The sequence below is a fragment of the Polypterus senegalus genome, chromosome 15, assembly GCF_016835505.1.
Source record: "Polypterus senegalus isolate Bchr_013 chromosome 15, ASM1683550v1, whole genome shotgun sequence".
Taxonomy (NCBI): domain Eukaryota; kingdom Metazoa; phylum Chordata; class Cladistia; order Polypteriformes; family Polypteridae; genus Polypterus; species Polypterus senegalus.
Window position 1 is genome coordinate 672,200 of NC_053168.1, and position 19,534 is coordinate 691,733.

At 54.4% G+C, this 19,534-nt stretch overlaps 1 protein-coding gene across 1 annotated transcript in view; it reads right to left on the reverse strand.

The window, feature by feature from the left end:
• Positions 1–706: 706 nt before the first annotated feature.
• The window catches only part of osbpl10b (oxysterol binding protein-like 10b), a 91,692-nt gene continuing 72,864 nt past the window's right edge, over positions 707–19,534 (reverse strand). The window contains 7 exon segments of the mRNA XM_039737172.1: positions 707–1,238; positions 1,775–1,928; positions 2,999–3,181; positions 3,813–3,999; positions 4,988–5,178; positions 5,180–5,466; positions 8,473–8,622. Of these exon segments, the coding sequence (XP_039593106.1) occupies positions 1,194–1,238; positions 1,775–1,928; positions 2,999–3,181; positions 3,813–3,999; positions 4,988–5,178; positions 5,180–5,466; positions 8,473–8,622 (1,197 nt within the window). The 3' untranslated portion in view covers positions 707–1,193.

Genomic DNA, 19,534 nt, shown 5'->3' on the forward strand with positions numbered 1-19,534 from the left:
CAAGCATCGGGCCGACAACTGTGAGTGTTTGCTTTGGTTTACTGCTGCCTGGCACCCATGGGGTTGAGTGGGCGGAGCCTGCGAGTGTTTTATGTTAATCTCTCTCTTTATGCTAATGTGCTTGCCGCATGTCTCGGGCTCTCACACCACACGCACACACCACACGGACAGTAGATGTACAGTAGGCAGTATATAGCGCCTTGAAAGTGCATTCAGCCCCCAAAGTGAGTCGTCAAAGCTGCCCCTCCTCCAAATTGAAGACCTTGTTTCAGACGTCTTCCACACCCGTGTCTGTCTCGGGTGCCATGGGTCACCTGACCACCTGTTGGTCTGCGCCTGGCGCCTCACCCATTCTCAGGTCATTTATGAGGCTAAACCTCAGGGGTCTCTAGCGGACGCCCAGCCGTGAAAACGAGTCGGGGCCGGGCCACCCTCAGGTGGGCACTCGGTGGTCCGGGACTGTGGTGGGCTTAACGCCAAACGGGAGTTTGTGAGACGGAGTTCTGCCACGCTGTCCGTGTTTCCGTTTTTTCTGAATGAGAGTCCAGGATAGAAGAGCAGCATATCGAGTTTTGCACCGTCACCACCACGTACGCCTCCTAAATCACATGAGGGCACCGAGCTCGCCTTCTAAAGTGTCAAACCTTGTGATCGCCCATCGTTCGCCAACTCGCCAGATGTCTAACACAACACACCGAGACCCCAGTAAAGTGTCCATCTTTTAATCAATGTGCAAAGCAAAAGAAAAATAAATATTTCTAATTGCAAACGGCTCGAGGAGAGAAACGTCACAGACGGGAAAGGAAAGGAAAGACTCTTTGGAATGTCGATGCCCGCCCCTCCAGCCGCTCCCTGTACTGATGCCATCTTGGTGCCCGTGGGATGAGTGAATGGCAGATTCATGAGTCAGGTCGCATTACGGTGGCATCAGGAAGAAGACATGAAGGAAGAGTAGGAGGAGGAAGAAGAAGAAGAAGAAGAAATGTCTGTGCCATACGACTTGGTACAAGTGCAAAAAAAGGCCTTGGCAAAGTGAAAAAATCGACAATTCTGTGTACAATCGGAAAAAGACGTCTCTACCCGAGCCCGCAGGGTGGGTGGACAGATGGCTCTTGTTTAAGGGTCCGTAGTGTTCCCTCTCCGTCTCCTCCACGGAGACCCGTCACAGTGATGGCGGCACACCGGTGGGCTCGTCAAAGCTCCTTCCAGAGCGGCCTGTGGTATTGCCATCCCTCTCCCTGCAAGAAATGGTGGAAGAAGAAGAAAAGGTCGGTTAAGGTCGGCCACGCTGCAGATTGTCACGGCGAGGCCCACCCAGGCTCAGTGGGGTCACATGGCCTTCATTAAATGGCTGGCCAGCTGAACTGCCTCAACGGGACTGTCCTGTGTGGGCAAGCGGTGACAATGACAACAGAAACAAATTAGGGTTGAGACTCGAACCTCCTCGAAATACGTAAAACAGCAGCAAACGCCGCTCCGCAGCTCGAGATCACCGACCCCTGAATCTAAAATGGCGAAGGGGGAACCAAATGGCCAATTAAATCAACCGACCAGGGTAGCTGCCCTCTGATTGGTCGGTCGCCTTCCCCAGGGCGGCCATTTTCAGCCCCCTAATGGCTTACAGTAGGGCAGCTGGTGGACTTTGAGCCACCGAATGTGTAAAGCACCTTGGGGTGGTGGTGCTCACCGTGGAAAGGCGCTATATTGGGTCACTCCCCTGTGTGCCCCCCTGCTGCCCAGCACATTACAGTAGACAGTTGGACAGGACGGTCACCTCCTTGTTGAAGTACTTGGCTTTCCAGTCGACGTTGTTGGTGACCCTCAGTCTCTCGTGGGCCCTCTGCTGCTCCTCGATGACATTCTTACTCTCGGTGGCCGCATCGAGGTCGCCTTCCCTCAGGGCGCTGGTGACGCCGTGCCAGACACGCCTGCCAAACAAAGAGTGGACAGCAGCTGTGAGTCCTCATGTTCTGATGGCACAGTCCCCGCTGTGTCACCTGGTCTGGGTGGTGGGCACACTTGGTTATAGCCGAGCTGCCAGCGTTTGGTTAAAGTTTCAGATTTATGACGTGGAGGTTTGCTTTGCCCACCCCGCAAGGTGGTCCCTGAATGGGACAGGAGGGCCGTCACTGGGCGAGTGATTCTTGGGCACCGTTGGTTTTACTGAGTTCGAGGACGAGGAATCGCAGGGAGCGGGTGGCGCAGTGCAGCGACTGTGAAAAGGGAAAGACGAGCGCGAGCCGTCAGACAGACGAGCTTCTGTCTCTCGTGTTGGTGGTCCTGGCCGAGCGTTCAGCGGTTTGTCAGCTCAACCGCACGGGAGCCACGCCTACCGCTCGCTGCAGACCCCTGTGGCCGACTCACTCGGGTCACACAGATGGAAATGCTGGACGGTCACGTAGGAGGACGCCAGCCCACCTCTAACACGGCTTTAATAAACTGACCGATGGGACCACTCAAACCGTGCCCCCCGGCCGGCCAGCCAAATCGGGGACTCTGCTTCCTCACACTGCAACAACTGAATGTCTGGTGTGGGGGGCCGGCTCTAATTAGCATATTCACGAGGCCAGTGGGCGGGGCTGACCAATAGGGGCGACGAATCAGATGCTTAGCGGAGCTCATGATGGAGGGACAACCAGAAGTGACATGGGAGTGGCAGTCGGGGTCTCGCCACGGCCATCAGATGACATTGGAAGACGTTAAACAACAGGGTGGTCCCGGCTGTGGCCCCCTAGTTGTGTCTCCAGTATGGACTCCCTTTGGGGGGTCTTTTGCATTTTGATTTGTTATTTAGCTTCCACCATCTGAGAGCTCCACCTGGCAGGTGAGGGGTCACAGCATGGCAGCAGTGCGGGTCCCCTGACTGCACAAGTGTGCCACACTGAGTTGGTGTGCGATTGTCAAAGGCGCTATATGGAATCATGAAGATCCGTATTGAATGTGGATTGTGATTGGGTCTCAGGGGGGGCACTCGATACGCGCGGGCGACGACCCTCACCTCGACTCGTAGGGGCTCTGCTTGTCCAGCGGGCGGATCTTCTTCTTGATGACGGGCAGCTTGCTGGTGTCGATGACTTTGGTGTCCCCGCTGCTGTAGGCGAACTCCAAGGTGCCGTTCCACTCGCCCTGCGCTTTGCACACGATGGTGTTGCTCGCGTGGTCTTTGACTTCGGCCGTCACCCTGCCGGACACAAACAAAGGGGGTCAGGCGAGGCTTCGGGGGGCTCCGTCTGCCCCCTCGTGATGACAAAACCCCCTGCAGCCCCCATGGAAAGCACAGAGTGAGGACACCTCGGGAGGGATTGGCCTGGCTGTGCCCCAGAGAGCCTGCTAGATGGCGCGTTGCCTTTCAGTGTGGCGCTCCCTCAGAGCGCCCGCTTTACTCTCTATGATCTTATATAGCGCCTTTCACTCGGTTATGTTTACGGCTCTGTCTAAACTTGTAAAGTGACGTCTCTCACTCTCACTATGTCTGCATCAGAAAACGCCTGCACTTGAAACGCTGCCGTCATTGCGGACCCCCAGACTGCCCACCCACCCACAACGCAGGCAGCTGTGACTGCCAAGACCCTTTTGATCACATGACATGCTGGGCAGGCCCATGTGCCCACTGCCGTGTCCTCTAAAGGGCCCTGCGCGTGGTGCCACCCTGTCATTTGTCCCCCGATGCTCGTATATGAGAGGCGCTATATGACAGACCCTGACTCCCCTCACAACAGAAGTTAAGGAGCTGCAACAACTGAGAAATGGGCCTACAGACTAAAGACCCTCGGGTGGCAATGTTTGTGGCTTGCGCCCCCCCCATGCCATACCTGTGCACTTTGCCCCCATAGAAGGGTTTTGTGTGGAACGTCACCGAGGCCGAGTAGCCCGTCTTGGCACAGCTGATGGTCACTTTGCCCCCCAGCTCCATCCAGGGCACGGTGAGGATAGAGCGCACGTAGGCGCAGGGCAGTGTGAAGACGTACTCCTCGTCGTGCTCCAGGAGGAAGAGGACACCTGGCGAAACAGAAAGAAGAGCAAGCTGGTGAGGACCACCACTTCATGGGGCACCCGTCTGCCTACTGCAATGGGGTGGGCATCGCAACCTCGACCCCCTCCCACTTGGAATGCAGCAAGTTGTGCCCAGCCCTCGGGCAGCGAAAGAGAGGTAGACAGATGGTCAAAGGGTGAAATGGTGAGACTCGGCTGCAGAAAGACGCTGAAGAAGTAGAAGGCGCTTTATAAAAGATACAGGAATACACGCAGGTAACGGTCAGATGTGAAAGGCGCTATATATGCCAGGCATTATCGAAGGGTTAGGAAAGGCACCATATAATAGGTGGGTAGCTGGCCGGCCAAGGGTTCTATAAGATTCAAAAGTATTAGTGAAGAGTGGCACCAGCAGAGCAACCAGACTGATGTGGGAAAGGCGCTATATGAGAAAAAAGGAGCAGGTAGGACAGGCTGGGCTCCACTATGAAAAGAAGTCGGTCACTGAACTCTGCTGCTGTGATGCCCACCTGCAAGGGGCACCGCTGTGCTAAAGTCACATTGTGACAGCTGTTCTCTGGTCGGTGACGGCTGGCTCTGGACAAGGAGAGCCACATGTCAGACAGGGCACATGTCAGGGGTCGCGCTTGGAGACAGAGGGCACAGAGTGGTCACCCAGGTGTCACCATTACATGGCCATCTCCTGGCCAGGGCGTCCTCGTCCTGCTGTTGTACGTATCGAAGGTGACTCTTTGTGACCTCGGGTTCCTACATTTGACATTGGTGTGGCACCCCCGTCCTTTTGGGGTCCTACAATGATGTCCTTAAAGTATTTGTCATCACTGGGACAGTGGATGCCATACTGAGCTGTGCTGCTTGATAGTTTGGTCACATGGCAGCCGTGCCCCCCTCGCCCGCCCTCTCTCTGTGTTTCCATTGGCTCAGGTATAAAATGAGAAGCCACGAAGGATTTGATGCCCGCTACCAAGAGAATAACCAGAAGAGGTCGCCTTACCTTCGCCCGCCATGGATACACCCACGGACATGCCCAGAAACTTGGTCTTGGTCAGCACGTGGGCATTGACGCACAGCTGCCGCTCTTTGCACTCGCAGTAGAAGCCCGACACCGGTGGGTGGTGAGACACCTGCTCGGCCAGAAAGCGCAGCTTGTAGCAGTCGTTGGGGTCTTCCTCGGCTCGAGCCCCTCGGTGGCAGCAGCGGCGGGCCGCCGGTGGCCAGGGGCTTCACCTTGTCCTTTGGCACGTCCCAGGAGCAGTGGAAGGTCTCGCCGTGGATGGGGTTGTAGGGCTTCTTGGCCACCGCGCCCTTCCAGCCCTCGTGGAAGGCGGTCAGGTAGTACTCGACGAAGAGGATGATCCGCTCCTCGGGGCTCGAGCCCGCCGTGATGCTGAGGAACATGTCTGGGTGGGCCATGAAGTTGGCGTACATCTCCAGCAGGGACTTCCTCTTCAAGATGAAAGCTGGCAGTGCCACCTGCAAACGGGACAAACGCTTGTAAGGGAGGCAATTTAAAGGGCAGGGGGTGGGCAGTTAGAGAAGTGGGACAAAACGCTGTCACTTGGACTGCTCCGTTTGGCTTGAGTTCTGCAAACTTGGCACTCGGTTTGTGCACGGTGGGCCGCAGCATCTGTGGTCCGGGCGGTCGTCACACATTACGTGGGGGCAGCGTCCCCTCCCCACCACCAGTATCAAAGATGATGGGATGTTTGGCGAGATGTCCACCTTTGACCACAACGACCCCAATCAGCCAGTAAGCTCATGTGAGGGGCTTTGAGCTGATTTGGGGTCTCAAATCGTTTATCTCATCCCTCCTGATGTGACACGACTGTCCCCACTGCCTCTGTACAAAGGTCAAGACCTGTTAACGGCGGTTTCATTCGCAAGACTTGCTGCCCGTCTGTCCAGCCCACCATCACAGACGCTGAGGCTCTGTGCACAGAAGGACCACCCTGCAATCTACACGACCCACTCGCACTCGGTGACCAATGAAGAACACGTCGCAGGACAACTCGGTGCTGCAGCAGAAAACGGAGAAGAGACGCACGGCGCTGACACTGCAGGCTTACGGCGAAGCCATTAAAAGGCCAATGAATGTCACCCTGAAAACGGGGGGATAGTGGGGGCAAAACACGAGCGACCACAACTAAAAACGAAGTGACATGGGCAACTTGAGGCAATCGGCGCCCCCTACTGCCGTAAAGAGGGCGGGGCAAAAATGGAAAACCATCGTCTTTGTAAAGCATCCTCCACCTGTCTGCCATCTTCTGATGTTAACAATAGTGCCAAGGGACAGCGCCCACAGAGTGGCATTCTAACGGGCAGGCAGGCACCGTGGGTGTCGAGAGAGAAGACAAAAGGAAAAGCAAAGAATTGACGCCTAACGTATGTGACGGTGTGGGTGGCTGCAGCTGCCGTGCTCCCTTGAACCCGAGACCACTGATAGTCACGTCCACCCATGGGTGGGGCACACGAGAGAGAGTGCGAGGGGCTTTTATTTTCAATCCTAAACCATGCAAATCGTGCAAACAGCGCGGCACTCCTTCCATAATAAATCGGGCAGAAACCGAAGGAGGCGGCGGCGGACCCTCTCTGTAAACTCCGTCACGAATCGTGTCCCTGTCTGTCACCCCTTTGGGTCTCCTCTGCTGACCAGCGTACTCCACACTCACGTGGGCTCAGACCTTCGCCAGTCACCTCCGGGATGCCACAAGCCTGATTTGTGTCCCTTTGCGCCGTCTGTCCGCATCAGTCGGGACTGCCAACAGTGCCATCTGTCACAGAGCGGTCACTCACTCCTTTTGGGGGTCACTTTGCTACCATGCTGGTCTGCCCGCTTTCTTCCTTCCACTGCACTTTGGCTGGTGGTCTTTATTTGCCCCCATTTCTCTGCGTGATTCCTGGTGGGCTGCTGCCTCGCTTCACTCTCATTATCAACAAATATAAAATCATTGGGGGGCTAATCTTCATGTCACAGAATTTCAATCAAACCAAAGTGTAGTTGAGATGTTGGGGTATTTTGTTTAAATATTGACATCAGCATGTCCTGCCTTAGCCCACCCTATAGACGGACCACCCTGGAGAATTTCAGCTTTCTATCCAGCAGGAAAGAGCAAGAGGGTCAGTCGGTCGGTCGGCTCAGAGGTGCCAGCTGTGGGCACATGTTTGTGAGATCCCCCTTGACTGTTTCAAAGCCCCCCAGTATGTTGACTTGATACGTGTCACTCTTTACTTCCACTGAAGGTCCTCGTCCCCAAGTCGGTGCGGGTCCTGCTGCTGCACTTCTGCCGAGATGTGGGGACAGCATGGCCCTAAGTGACACAAGCGGGTGACAATAAACACACTGGATGGCCTCCTCTCCTCGATTCTCGCGGTCTCAGTTGTGTGTCCCTGCCTGGAGGTCAAGGTGGGATCTGCACCCGTCCTGGCGGTGGTCTGAGCGCTGCGGCTGAGGGGGAGACACGGTGACAGCTCTCAGGGAGGAGAGACACGAGCCGCACCATCAGGAGCACACAAGGTGGCACCTGGTCATGTCACTTCAGTTTTTGTAAGTGTGAAGGGCAGCCATGACGTCCCCCCCATCACACCACACATGCGCCATCAGTGCAAAACGTTGCTGAAACCCCTTTAGATCTCAACTGAGGGTCTCTGGTTCATGCAGTTGAATGAATCAGGCCGACGGTGGCAGCAGAGCCTTCTAGAAAGGCTGGCATCGGCCTGTCAAACCGGCTTGATCCAGTTCAGGGGTCAACGAGCCCAGCACAGGACCCACTTGGAGTCGCCTGCCAGTCCATTCTTTATATCTTATTTATAACGGGTTGGGACGCGGGGAGGACCTGAAACCACCAAGCAGGCCTCGGGCCCACAGCCTCCAAAGGCCTGCAGTTTGGGTGGACTGGCGTCCTGCCCAGGTGGTGGTCCTGCCTTGTGCCCGGCTGTGATTGGCTCCAGCTGCCCCACGACCCGCCCTGGGTAAATGGATAGATTTTTTGTTAATGGATGTTATAAGCGCACCATAAAGGCAATTCTGAAACTGAGGAGGGGGCACCAGGACATGGGCAGAGATGCCCATGTGCCCCTTGTCTCCCTGTGCTCATCCCCTCATTGATTTTCTGAGGCACCGTTTGTGTTCATTTGGTGGCACATATGGGATTGTCCTGACTAGAGAGCCCCTAAAACAGAGAAATGTACATCCCATAATATGCCCGAGGACAGTGGGAGTGATGACTGCAGGCCTCATCTGCTGTTAGCAGTGGGCACCAGGTGGAACTTGAGCCACTGTCACCCATCTGCTTGTGCCAAGTTGACATGAGCCTGGCATGACTTCAGAGGGCAGGAGGCATGGCACACCAGCACGAGAGAACACACCATTAAGAAAGGAGATGTTCTGCCAGCAGGGGGCGCTCCGTTCTTTACCCTCCATGATTTCCCTCGAATACCGCGGCCCCTCACTGTCGCCAGGTTTCATTCAGTGCCACCTACCCTGGTGAGGTCCATGCCCAGCTTCAGTTTGGAGAGGAGGTGCAAGATGACGCTCCTCTGCTCTTCCATCACTGTGGCATCTTCCTCTTCCTCCTCATCTTCAGTGTCCGTCACCTCTTCAGCCGGGTTGAACACTTCTGGCTCTGGAGGCTGAAGCACAGAGAGAAGGCGGTCAATAAAGCAGCAAGGTGAGGACCACCCAGAGAGAAAGGGGTCGTGGCAAGCGCGGGTGTCTGCCCAGACAGCCAGGGGGCGCCCTTTGGCTTTTTAAAAGTCCCAAGAGACCTGAGACGGCCACAAGAACTGATGGCGTCTTCTGGAATCTTCTAAAGTAAGCAGACGAGGGAGAGGGGCGGGTGTGGACTGGGGGGCTTTTGTGTCAAGTCTGAATGTAGGGGGTCAGTGAGCACCTGAGGGGACCTGATGGCCACCAGGAAGGGTGGCTGGAAAAGCTTGTGGGTGTCGCTTCATGGCACTGGGAAACGGGCAGCAGAATCACCCGACTATATCAAGGACACACAAGGTGCCACGACGTGGTTTATTTGCTCTTGTCGAGTGTCACCTCCACAGGCATACAGGTGACAAATGTCCTCCCCTGGCCTGTTGAACTATTTGAGGCTCGTGGCTGCTGACCACACCGTCCAGGCCAGTCCCATACAGTGACTGAAGTGACCACCCGACCACCTTGAGGTGCACCAGGGAAATCTGGGTGGGCATCGTTTGGATGGATGAACACATGACCTGGAGCAGCTGCTGATGCGTCCCCTCATCAAATTCCCAATGCAAACGCGCGCTGAAGTTGATAGCAAAGATGCCCGGACTGTGTGCCAGGCCGGTGCCCACTTAATAGGGTCTGCACCAGGCTTATTCACGAGCGGCAGTCATTCCCAGGCATCATTCCCATCTGCTTTCATGACTAAAGATGAGAGACCACCATTCCTCCCTCCAGTCAGCTTCTTTGAGGTGACAATGAGTGAGTGACACTTGTGATGGGCAACATGTGGTCTGAGCAGACTGGCAGGGGGCAGCTGGAGCCCATCCTAGCAAGCAACAGGCACAGGCTGGATCAACCCCTGGACTGAGCGCCAGCCCACCCCCCCACACACACACACACAAAGGGGGGGCCTCACCAACTCACCCCCCCCCTGCATGTCTTAGGACTGTGTGAGCACCAGGGATGGGACCCCCAGACTCCTTACTACCAATGTGGGCCTTAAAAAGTGAGAAGAAAATGCCCTCCGACGGTGGCGCAGTGGTGCAGTGGTAGCGCTGCTGCCTCGCAGTTAGAAGACCCTTAAGGGTTCACTTCCCGGGTCCTCCCTGTGTGGAGTTTGCATGTTCTCCCTGTGTCTGCGTGGGTTTCCTCCCACAATCCAAAGACATGCAGGTGAGGTGGATTGGAGATTCTAAATTGGCCCTAATGTGTGCTTGGTGTGTGGGTGTGTTTGTGTGTGTCCTGCGGTGGGTTGGCACCCTGCCTGGGATTGGTTCCTGCCTTGTGCCCTGTGTTGGCTGGGATTGGCTCCAGCAGACCCCCGTGACCCTGTGTTTGGATTCAGCGGGTTGGAAAATGGATGGATGGATGGAAAATGCCCTCCGAGTAATGTTGTGCATCTGTTTTGCAGCCCCCTGGCCACCCCACCTAATGTCAGTCACCCCTCAAGTTCACATTCAATGTTCCGTCACTCAGGGACCCCACCAAAAGTGTATGGTGATTAGGTCATGAATATTCAAAAGGGGCGTTTCTTAAGCCATACATGGCAACTGGCGGGCGGTGACAGGGAGGGGCTAAAAGTGCATTGGTGATGTCGATTTAAGATGGGTGAAGGAACTTGGCGTGGCACCTAGCATGCGCGCGCTTTTATCTAAGCCAGGTTGTAAACATGAGACCCCAGAACACTATTGTACTAATGCCACTTCTGTGCCTGAGCCCCCAGGGCATTACTGATGTCACTTCTGTGCCCAAGCTCCTATGCCAGAGGTCCTGTCTGCTCCACCCCAGAATATATGCTGAATGATGAACCCGGATGTTGAAGGACATGGTACCCCCAGAAACACATCCCCTGGGTTTACCCGGCTGGCACCTTTTGCTCTTGCAAATGAGAATCGGGCCGTGTTCTCTACACGTGACAGTAAACTTGCCTTGGCATGATTTGTGCCCTACATGCACACTAGTCATTGTGTTTCCATATGTACCCTTTTGATTGGCTGTGCAGTCTGATGGCAGACCACTCCCTGACACTGCTGGCACGACTGCCAATCGTCCAGGCATAGGTGGCCATGCAGGATGGCTGAGCTCTTCAGTTATCTTGTGTGGCTTTTGAAGGCAGTGACTGTTCTGTCTGTGCTGAACAGAAGACAGCAGGGTGCCAGTCATATGCTGTGCCACCTTTGCCAGCCTCTGCCATTTTGGGCCAAGCAGGTGCTGCACCAGGTTGTGATGAACTTGATGAGAACAGATAAGAGAAACGTGAGGTGCCCACGTCAGTGATGGGCACTGCTGCTCCTGCCCTCTGATGTCAATGTCGGTCGGGCCTGCTGGTTTTACTGACATTAAGGGTCAGATTGCCATCCTGACGCCACTGAGTCAGCAGAGTGTGAATGTCCCCCCTGCCAACGGGCACACATGGAGGCCGAGTCGAGTGCTCACACTTATCTGAGGTTCTGAGGACTGGAGTTCAGTCCTGGGGGGCTGCATGCTGGTCGGATATCCAGCTAAGAGTTTCACCATACTTGGTGGATGTGCCAACGTCCTTAAGTGAGCCTGTGGCTGCCCCAAGTCAAAGGCGGTGCCAGTCAGTCTGACTCGGCTTATCCTGTCTAAAGTTCAGCCACAGTCACGAGGACACAAAGTGCACTGCGTGCCCGGGCTGGAAGTCAGCGAGGCTGCAGTCACAGTAAACCCTCAGAGCCCCCCCGTCCTGCCTTCTGCATTAACACACCTGAGATGCCAGGCCAGCACGTCCCACCCTTCACGTTCGTGTCCGCGACTTTCAGGCTACACAGTTGTGCTCTTCCAGCTCATCCTTAACAGTTTCTGGCGCCTTTGAGCAGCTGACTCGGGACCCCCCTCGAATGACCCTTCCTCTGCCCCTAACCCCCGAGCCCTCCAGACCCCCTTCATTCTGTTTGAAAAAAACTTACATGCCACGGTGGGACGACTACAGGCTTGCGTCTCCTCCAGCTTGACCACATTGCCAGGGCTGTCTGACTGCTACTTGTGTCCCTGAGAGCCGAGGGCTGGAACTGACAGGGGGGGGAGAGGGGTGGGCTTCATCTCAGTGTGGTTTGCTTTTCTGTGAATTCAGACCTAGAACTGAACATCATGTGACGTGTCAGAGCGGTCAGCCTGACTGCACAAGTGACACACGTGGACCTCTAAAGTGCTCTGCCCGTTGGCAGGCTCTGCTCTCGGGCAGCTCCTTGGCCGCAGTGCGGGTGACTCAGTTGGAAAAGAATTTGGTCAAAACTCCAAAAGTGCAGCTTACAGTTTTGTGGCCAAAGGGTTAAACTGTCGAGCCCTAGTCACGGACACAGCAGGCGCCCCTCAATGGGACACCACAACGTCATGTGATGGGCAAAAGAAGTGGCCTGTCACCGCACAAAGGAGAGAAAAAAAATGTAACCTTGCACGACGTCATTCTGCTGAATTCAAATGAAAGTCCTTCCCAAAATTTAGGAAACGCGTCCTCAACTTGTTTGTGACGGGCTGTGAGCCAAAGGAGCGCCTGAGCCAGAAAGGCTGAAACCCTCTGGTGGGCCCACAGACTGTCAGAGTGGGCGGAGCCTTAGAAAGGGAGAGGTGCTGTTAGAGTGGGCGGAGCCTTAGAGAGTGGGCCGAGAGAGAGAAAAGGGGAGGTGCCATCCGACGGAGAAAGAGGGATGAAGGGGAGGTGCCATTAGAGTAGGTGGAGCCTGAGAGAGAAGGTAACTGTCAAAGTGGGCAGAGCCTTAGAAAGGGAGAGTGGGTGGAGCCTTAGAGAGAGAGAAAAGGGGAGGTGCCATCAGAGTGGACCAAGCCTGACCGAAAAGGTTAATGTTAGGCTGGGCAGAGCCTTACAGAGTGAGAGAGGTGCTATTACAGTAGGCGGAGCCTGAGAGAGAAAGACTGAGAGGAAAAAAAGAGAGGTGCTGTCAGAGTGGGTGGAGCCTAAGAGAGAGAGAGAGAGAAAAGGGGAGGTGCCATCCGAGGGAGAAAGAGGGATGAAGGGGAGGTACCGTTAGAGTGGGTGGAGCCTGAGAGAGAAGGTAACTGTCAGAGTGGGCAGAGCCTTAGAAAGGGAGAGTGGGTGGAGCCTTAGAGAGAGAGAAAAGGGGAGGTGCCATCAGAGTGGACCAAGCCTGACCGAAAAGGTTAATGTTAGGCTGGGCAGAGCCTTACAGAGTGACAGAGGGATGAAGGGATGTGCTGTCAGAGTGGGTGGAGCCTGAGAGAGAAGGTTGTTGTCAGGGTGGGTGGAGCCTGAGGGAGTGCGAAAAACAGAGAACCGGGGAGGTGCCGTTAGAGTGGGCTGAGCCTGAAAGAGAGAGAGAGAGAGAGAGAAAGGTGCAATTACAGTAGGCGGAGCCTGAGAGAGAAAAAGAGAGAGGTTCTGTCAGAGAGGGTGGAGCCAGAGAGAGAGAGAGAGAGAGACTCAGAATAGCACACTAGCCTTAAAGATAGATGGGGGTGGTGACAGGGAGGGTGGAGCCTGTGAGAGGCAGATACAGTTAGTAGGGGTGGAGTCTAAGAGTGGAGGGGCCTGTCAGAATGGGTGGAGCCTGAGAGGTGAGACTGTCATTGGCAGTGTGTGAGAGTGTGTGGGTTTGGGATCCCATCTTGGATTGGCTCATGGAATTTGGGTAAGTGCATTGCCTCTGATCTAAAGTGAGTGGTGTGAGGCAGCGCTGGCACGGTGATCGCACAGCCAGTGGCCACAGCATAGAAAAGGCCACTGGAGACACACGAGAGGAGCGGTGAAAGATCAGAGCTGCGGCCGAGGAAGGAGATGGCCTTCAGTAAACCTCACATGACATTTGACAAAGAAATAGGCCACCGGCACCAGTGATGAAAATGTCTTAGCCAACGTGAGGATCTGTCAATAGGACAACCACCAACAGTGAGAATGGAAGACCCCTCAACAGCTACAGCAGATTCTGAAGTTTCCAACTTTTGTTCAAAGTGTCACTAATGGTAAATCCCACTGCAGACTCGTAATCCACATCATTCATGATAAAGATGACGACTTCTCTGAAACGGGGAGATTCATTGTGGTTTGGGTCGGGGGGCTTTGGCCCCTGATTGTTGAGGACGCCTGGCCAGTGGTTTCCCACCCTCAATCTTCAGTAGCCCAGTCGTAACTTCCTCCTGTTCTGCATTCTAATACCACATCAACTATGCACAAAATCTCATGGGACACTGCCACCCCCCGACCATGTTGAGTGATGGCATGACGTACTGTAAGTGCTGAAGCCAGTGCCACCCTGGCGACACACACAGGTCCACACCGCCTTTTAAATGGCGTCATACCTGAGCCCAGAGGGTCTGACTGAGCAGCGCCGGGCACACGCGCCAAAGCGAAAGACCCTTCTGGATGAGAAACTGCGCTGAGCGTGTGGTGCAGTAAAAATCTAACGAGCCATCCAGTTACTGCTGGCACAGGATCGCCACCTACTGGCAGTGGGATGCAGGGCCCACCTGGCCTTACTGCACAGATGCCACTGGGCGCCTGCATTTGAAGTTCTTTATTTTAGTGTTTGTTTGGTCAATGAGGTGCTGAAGCCTTAAATTGGGGGTGTCAGGTGGGCCCGAGCAGGTGACGAGTGACCACATTTGCTTAAGGGGTTCGTTGATTCTTTTAGATTTTCTGTTAATAAAGGAAGCTCTTTTGTGTGAAGCTTGTAAATGTGTAGCCTGTGACATTTCTACATCTGATCGAGTCCCAGAAGACCCGTCCTGTCCCTATGAAAGGCGCTATACAAGGCCACAAGATTAAACCTCCACTGCAGACTCCGCGAGGGAGAAGCCGTCTCTTGTCACAATTCACAAATGGCCGACTGTCTGAGGGGACTCGTCACTTTGATGAAATGACAAGATGACCGTTTCTATGGAGACCGCTCACCATGGAGGCCATGTTGCCACCACTGCTGAGTCACTGCACGGCTCCTCGTGAGGAGGGCTCCCAATACAAATGTGGGGGTGGTCTTTCCTGGCAGGTCCACCCAGGATGCCATTCCATTTAGGACCCCCCAGCTGTGCGTTTACATACACCCAGTGCCACTGTGCCAGCTCAGTCGACCAGCCAGAACCAGGAGATTTAGCTGCCTGTGCCCTGACTGCTGCCCTTCATGGTGGGGGGCGCTATATAAGGTTGTGTCAGGTGGTGCGGCGGGTACTGCACATGTGAAAGGCCCCATGCTGCGGAGTCGCCGTGTGTCCCCGTGTCACATCACTTGAGCAGCCCCTACATAAACACCTTTGGATGGCTGATGGACGTCCAGGTGTGAAGTGTTTGGTTTGCCACCCGTCCCGACACGCCAAGTGTGGAGCGGAGATGAAGTCCACCACAGGGCACGACGTGCTCAAGGCTAAAACGCAGGAGTCCTCGCTTCTCATCACCGGCGTCACTCAGCACTTCAAAGAGGAAACGACAAATGACACAGAAAAGCCACCTGATAACAACAAAAGCACCTGATGACTTGTCACCGTCTTTATCAAGATGCCTGCCACTCAACAATGCGACTGTTTAAAGCGAGTTTGAAGACGCCCGCCCGAGGGCCTTCAGGGGCCCGACTTAGAAGAACGTTCTGGAAGGTGAAACAACGAGACCGAAAACTGGCTGATCCGGCCTAGCATTTAAATCAGAGGCGTCGTCTCACTGACGTGAATTCAACAGTCGGTCACACCTTCAACGTCACTCGAGGCCGTCATTCTCGACGGTTCATTTCAAATATAGCGCCTTTCACTGAGTGCACGCCCAGAGAGTTGTGACCTAATCAGACAAATCCCAAATTACAAAATGCATACACGTACATTCCAAGGTGTTAGTCGTGTGTCCTAATAACTTGCTGTCCGCACGTTTCATTCCGACAGATGGCGCATACAAGTGACACTGTAACCTAATGAAGGACATTAAATAGAAGAAAATAAAAAAAAGGCTGCTAGAGGAAGTCCTGACCTTATTGGAGCCCACGGATCGCCACATGGGGGTCTTGAACTCGGGAGGCATCATTTCCTACATGACTGAGGGCACATGAGATCGGGGGGGTCTGTTCCAAAAAGACAGCCTGGGTGATCCTGGACCTCAACGCCTTTCCACACCGGTGCCAGCGCAGCGCTGGACAGGACCAGCAGATTATTCACCAGGCCGATGGACAGACGCGCAGCAGCCATGGGCTGCGAATCCCTCGGTGCCAAACTCGGCTTTAGGCTGGCATGGTGACAGGTATCCTTGATGCCAATGTCAGTGAGCTCTCGGCTCTCCTCATCTTTACCCGGGTAAGGAAACTGGAAGACACAAGTTCAGGTTGTTCTGTGCACCGTGGTGGAGATTGGTGAGGCCATGTCCGCGTGCTATATAGTGCCTTTCCAGCATATCAGTTGGCATTTATCAATAGCCACTTACAGTATGATGACCCTGATATGACACCCTGGACCTGACGTTTCATGTCGCGGTCGAGCTGCTCCCAAATTGTGGCACCTTAGGGTGGTGACGTGTTGCACGGCGGTTACAGTTTCCCACTACTCGATACATGTGACGACACTGTCCCTAAAAATGTGGCCTAACAGCCACTAACACGCTTGATTCGATTCACGGTGGCAGGTCAATTCCAGCAGCACTGTGCCCAAGTCCACCCACTCGGGATCCGTTAGAAATGGGCAATCAACATGTCTACTGGCACACCGACAAGTCAAGACGTACCTCCCAGAGCGTCCTGCGTGACTCTCTGGACACTCGATGCCACCACGTCCTGCCACTGGCAGCGCTGAGTGTCAACCCAAAGGCAGATAAAAGACGAAAACAGGCAGTGGAACGTCCGACTTGTCCAGCCGTTGTGTTAAGGTTGTCATTTGAAGACCACGATGACAACACACTTGTTGTCACAGAAATGACGGATATCACAGCCCCCTCACGGCTCGATGGCCACGATCACCCTGAATCATTCTGCAGATGAGGGTCCGACACCGGTGGATGACGCTATATAACCTGACAAGGCCTCGGGTGACAGTGTATCACAGACATGTGGTAGGATGGCAGCTTCCATGGACTGGCGCTTGACGCTCTAATAAAAGAGGGGGCTTGGCTGGCCGGCCAGCCAGCTGACTTGTTGGTTTGTCTCAAATGTTGACGTCACTCAGTCAGTCAGAGCTTTCAGATGGCATTCGGTGACACTGAGAGCAAACGTTCAGCCTCTGCTCAAGAGCGCCCCCTCAGGTGGTGGCTGCTGCTGCGGCTTCTTATTGGGCAGGCAGTGTGGCGTAGCCTGAGGGTGCGGGTTCAGATCCCACTACTGACACCACTGTGGGAGTCACGTCACCTGCCGGTGGAAAGACAAAGCGATGGGGAGTGGCCTCGGATTAAAGAGTCAGCCAAATAACTTGGGATAGTGAAGAATAATAAGAATAATACAAATAATGTGTTATCTGTGTTTAGACAAGCGTCCCCAAATGTCACCTAATGATTAGCTGCTCGTTCTGAGAACAGCACTGCCGTTTGTCATTCTCTTTCTCTCTCGCTCGCTCGCTTCCTGTTAGCATTGGCGTGTTGCCCTGTGACCCCGGGACCCTCTGTGGTGAACGTGTCCTCAGATTCAATGTGTGCGGTCAAAGTTCGTCTCGCTGCTGTCCACTCGCCTTACTGTCCAAAGGGCTTCTCCGCGGCAGGAGTTTGTGTGTGTGTGTGTGTGTGCGGCCCACCGACTGAGTCCCACTTACACTTTACCTGAAGACTCGTCTCCTCCTCCTCCTCGTCCCATGTTTTGGACTCTGCCCTCTGTCCTTTCACTTACAGGACCTGCGTCCCCCCTGGGTGGGTGACGTCCTCCTCCTCCTGCCGTTCAAAGGTTCAAGTCCTGCTGAGGGTGCAGATGTCTGCTGTGCCTGTAAAGCTCGAGGGATGCCAGGCCAGGTGCCATCCTGACTGACTCCCTGCCTGTCCTTGTCCACGTCACATCTACAGCTGAGCGGAGTGAGGACCACCCAACAGGGCCCTCAAGCCAGCCTGGACCACCCACTCAAAGAGGAAACGTGCCTTCCACCCCAGGCATCTCCATCTCTCCCTGTTCCTATTTTTCTAAGCCTTCCTTGATCTCCTTCTGTCAACCACCTAACTTCACGTTACCTGCTGGGCACCTTGAGCTGTGTCACATGTCACCAACAATACCCCGGTGGTCTGGTCCGGTCCCTCAGGTGAATTTAATATTCAGCAGCGGGCCTCTTGATAGTCTCAAAATCTGATTTACTGAACATCTGCAGAGGAAGGGAGACAACGAGAGAGGACAAGAAGCCCACGTCAGGGGGACGCGTTCACGCCGGTCAAATCAAAGACCTCACACTTGGCCACACGCTCAGGGTCACCTGTATGCCAGTGGCCGTCTGTCTTGTCAGTCTCCTCTCATCTCCCCGCTTTGTCCCCTTCCTATCCGTGACCTGCTGGTTTCTTTTCGGTTGCACATCTCAAGAAGGCTTTACAGACAAAATGTTGTGTCTTTAACCTTTTAAAGATGGCATGCAGGGACTGGCATCCTGGCTGGGAATGAACAAGGACCCTTACCCAGCTGGGAGGCCAGTGCGATGGAAGGACCGGGCAGATGAGCGCTGATAGATATTTTCTCCCCCAATATGCCAGATGGCAGCCTCCCTAGGTTAGGAGCTCCACATTGACGCCCCAGGGCATGCTGGGACCTGTAGTCCCATGAGACAGCCCTGCTGGTTTCTGTCAGGTCCACCAATTTGTACTTTTTGGGACTTCTGATTGCCCTGGAAGTACTATGATGTGGCAGCAGAAGTGGAAGGAGGGCAGAGGTCACCTGGGAGGTGTGGAGGAGCGAGAGAAGAGAAGAAGAATTGTGTGGAGGTTGGCTTATGCCTCGTTTAAAGCCTTTGTACGATGAAACCTTTCATTTATACCACAGCTTGTGTCTCTAATGCTGTGTCTGGGGTCTGGTGGGCACAACCTTCATCCCATTTTGGTTTAGAAATAACTGGGAGGCACACAAATGTGTCACCTGAGTAGATAAAGGTGTCCTCCAACACACACGAGTGACATTTCAATGTCCATGCCAGCTCCTGGGCCAGTCCTCTCATGTCACTGTTGACAGCCCAGTGTGACACACAGGACTGCTTTTAGATATTGTCTGCGGTGGGAGCCCCTTCAGTGACTTGCTCTGGGACATCCATGGGGTCCACAGGCCCGTTCCTTAGTCACTAACCTTCACAGCACCGGAGTGGATAAAGAGCTGGGTTCACCATCTAAACGAGCAGTGAAGGTGGGGCATTGAGCTCACCTGGTCATTGGTGACCGGGATGGCATCAGTTGGCCTTGAATGAAATCAGGTCTGACCCTGGTCAGCCACCACGATAAAGAAGCTGCGCCTGGAGAGTGACAAAGGTCTTCATGTCGTATGGAAGAAGGCGTGCAGGGAGGCCGTCACGCGACAGTCACCTGAGAGTGGGGGTCCGCAGAGCCGCTCGGTGCCCGCACCCTAAAGCAACGGATTCAGCTCAAGCTTGCATAATGAACATTAATTAATTAGACGTTCCAGAAAGCAGGCTGGCCACCAGACCACGAGAGGCAGAAATGGCTAAAACACGGGAGGCAGAGGGTGACGAGGTGAGGAAGCTCCTCAGAGATGGCGATGTTAAGAGAGCTGACCGGCAGGGGGCAGTGCTGAGGCCGCCGCTGTTTCTAATATACAATGTAAATGATTTGGAGAGGAATATAAAGAACAAACGGGTCGAGTCTGCAGATGATACCAAGCTGGGTGGATTGGCAGATCATCACAGAGGGACTTGGACAGCAGGCAGGCCTGCACAGATTGGTGGACGATGCAGTAAATGTTAAAGTGTGACTTTAGGAGGTTT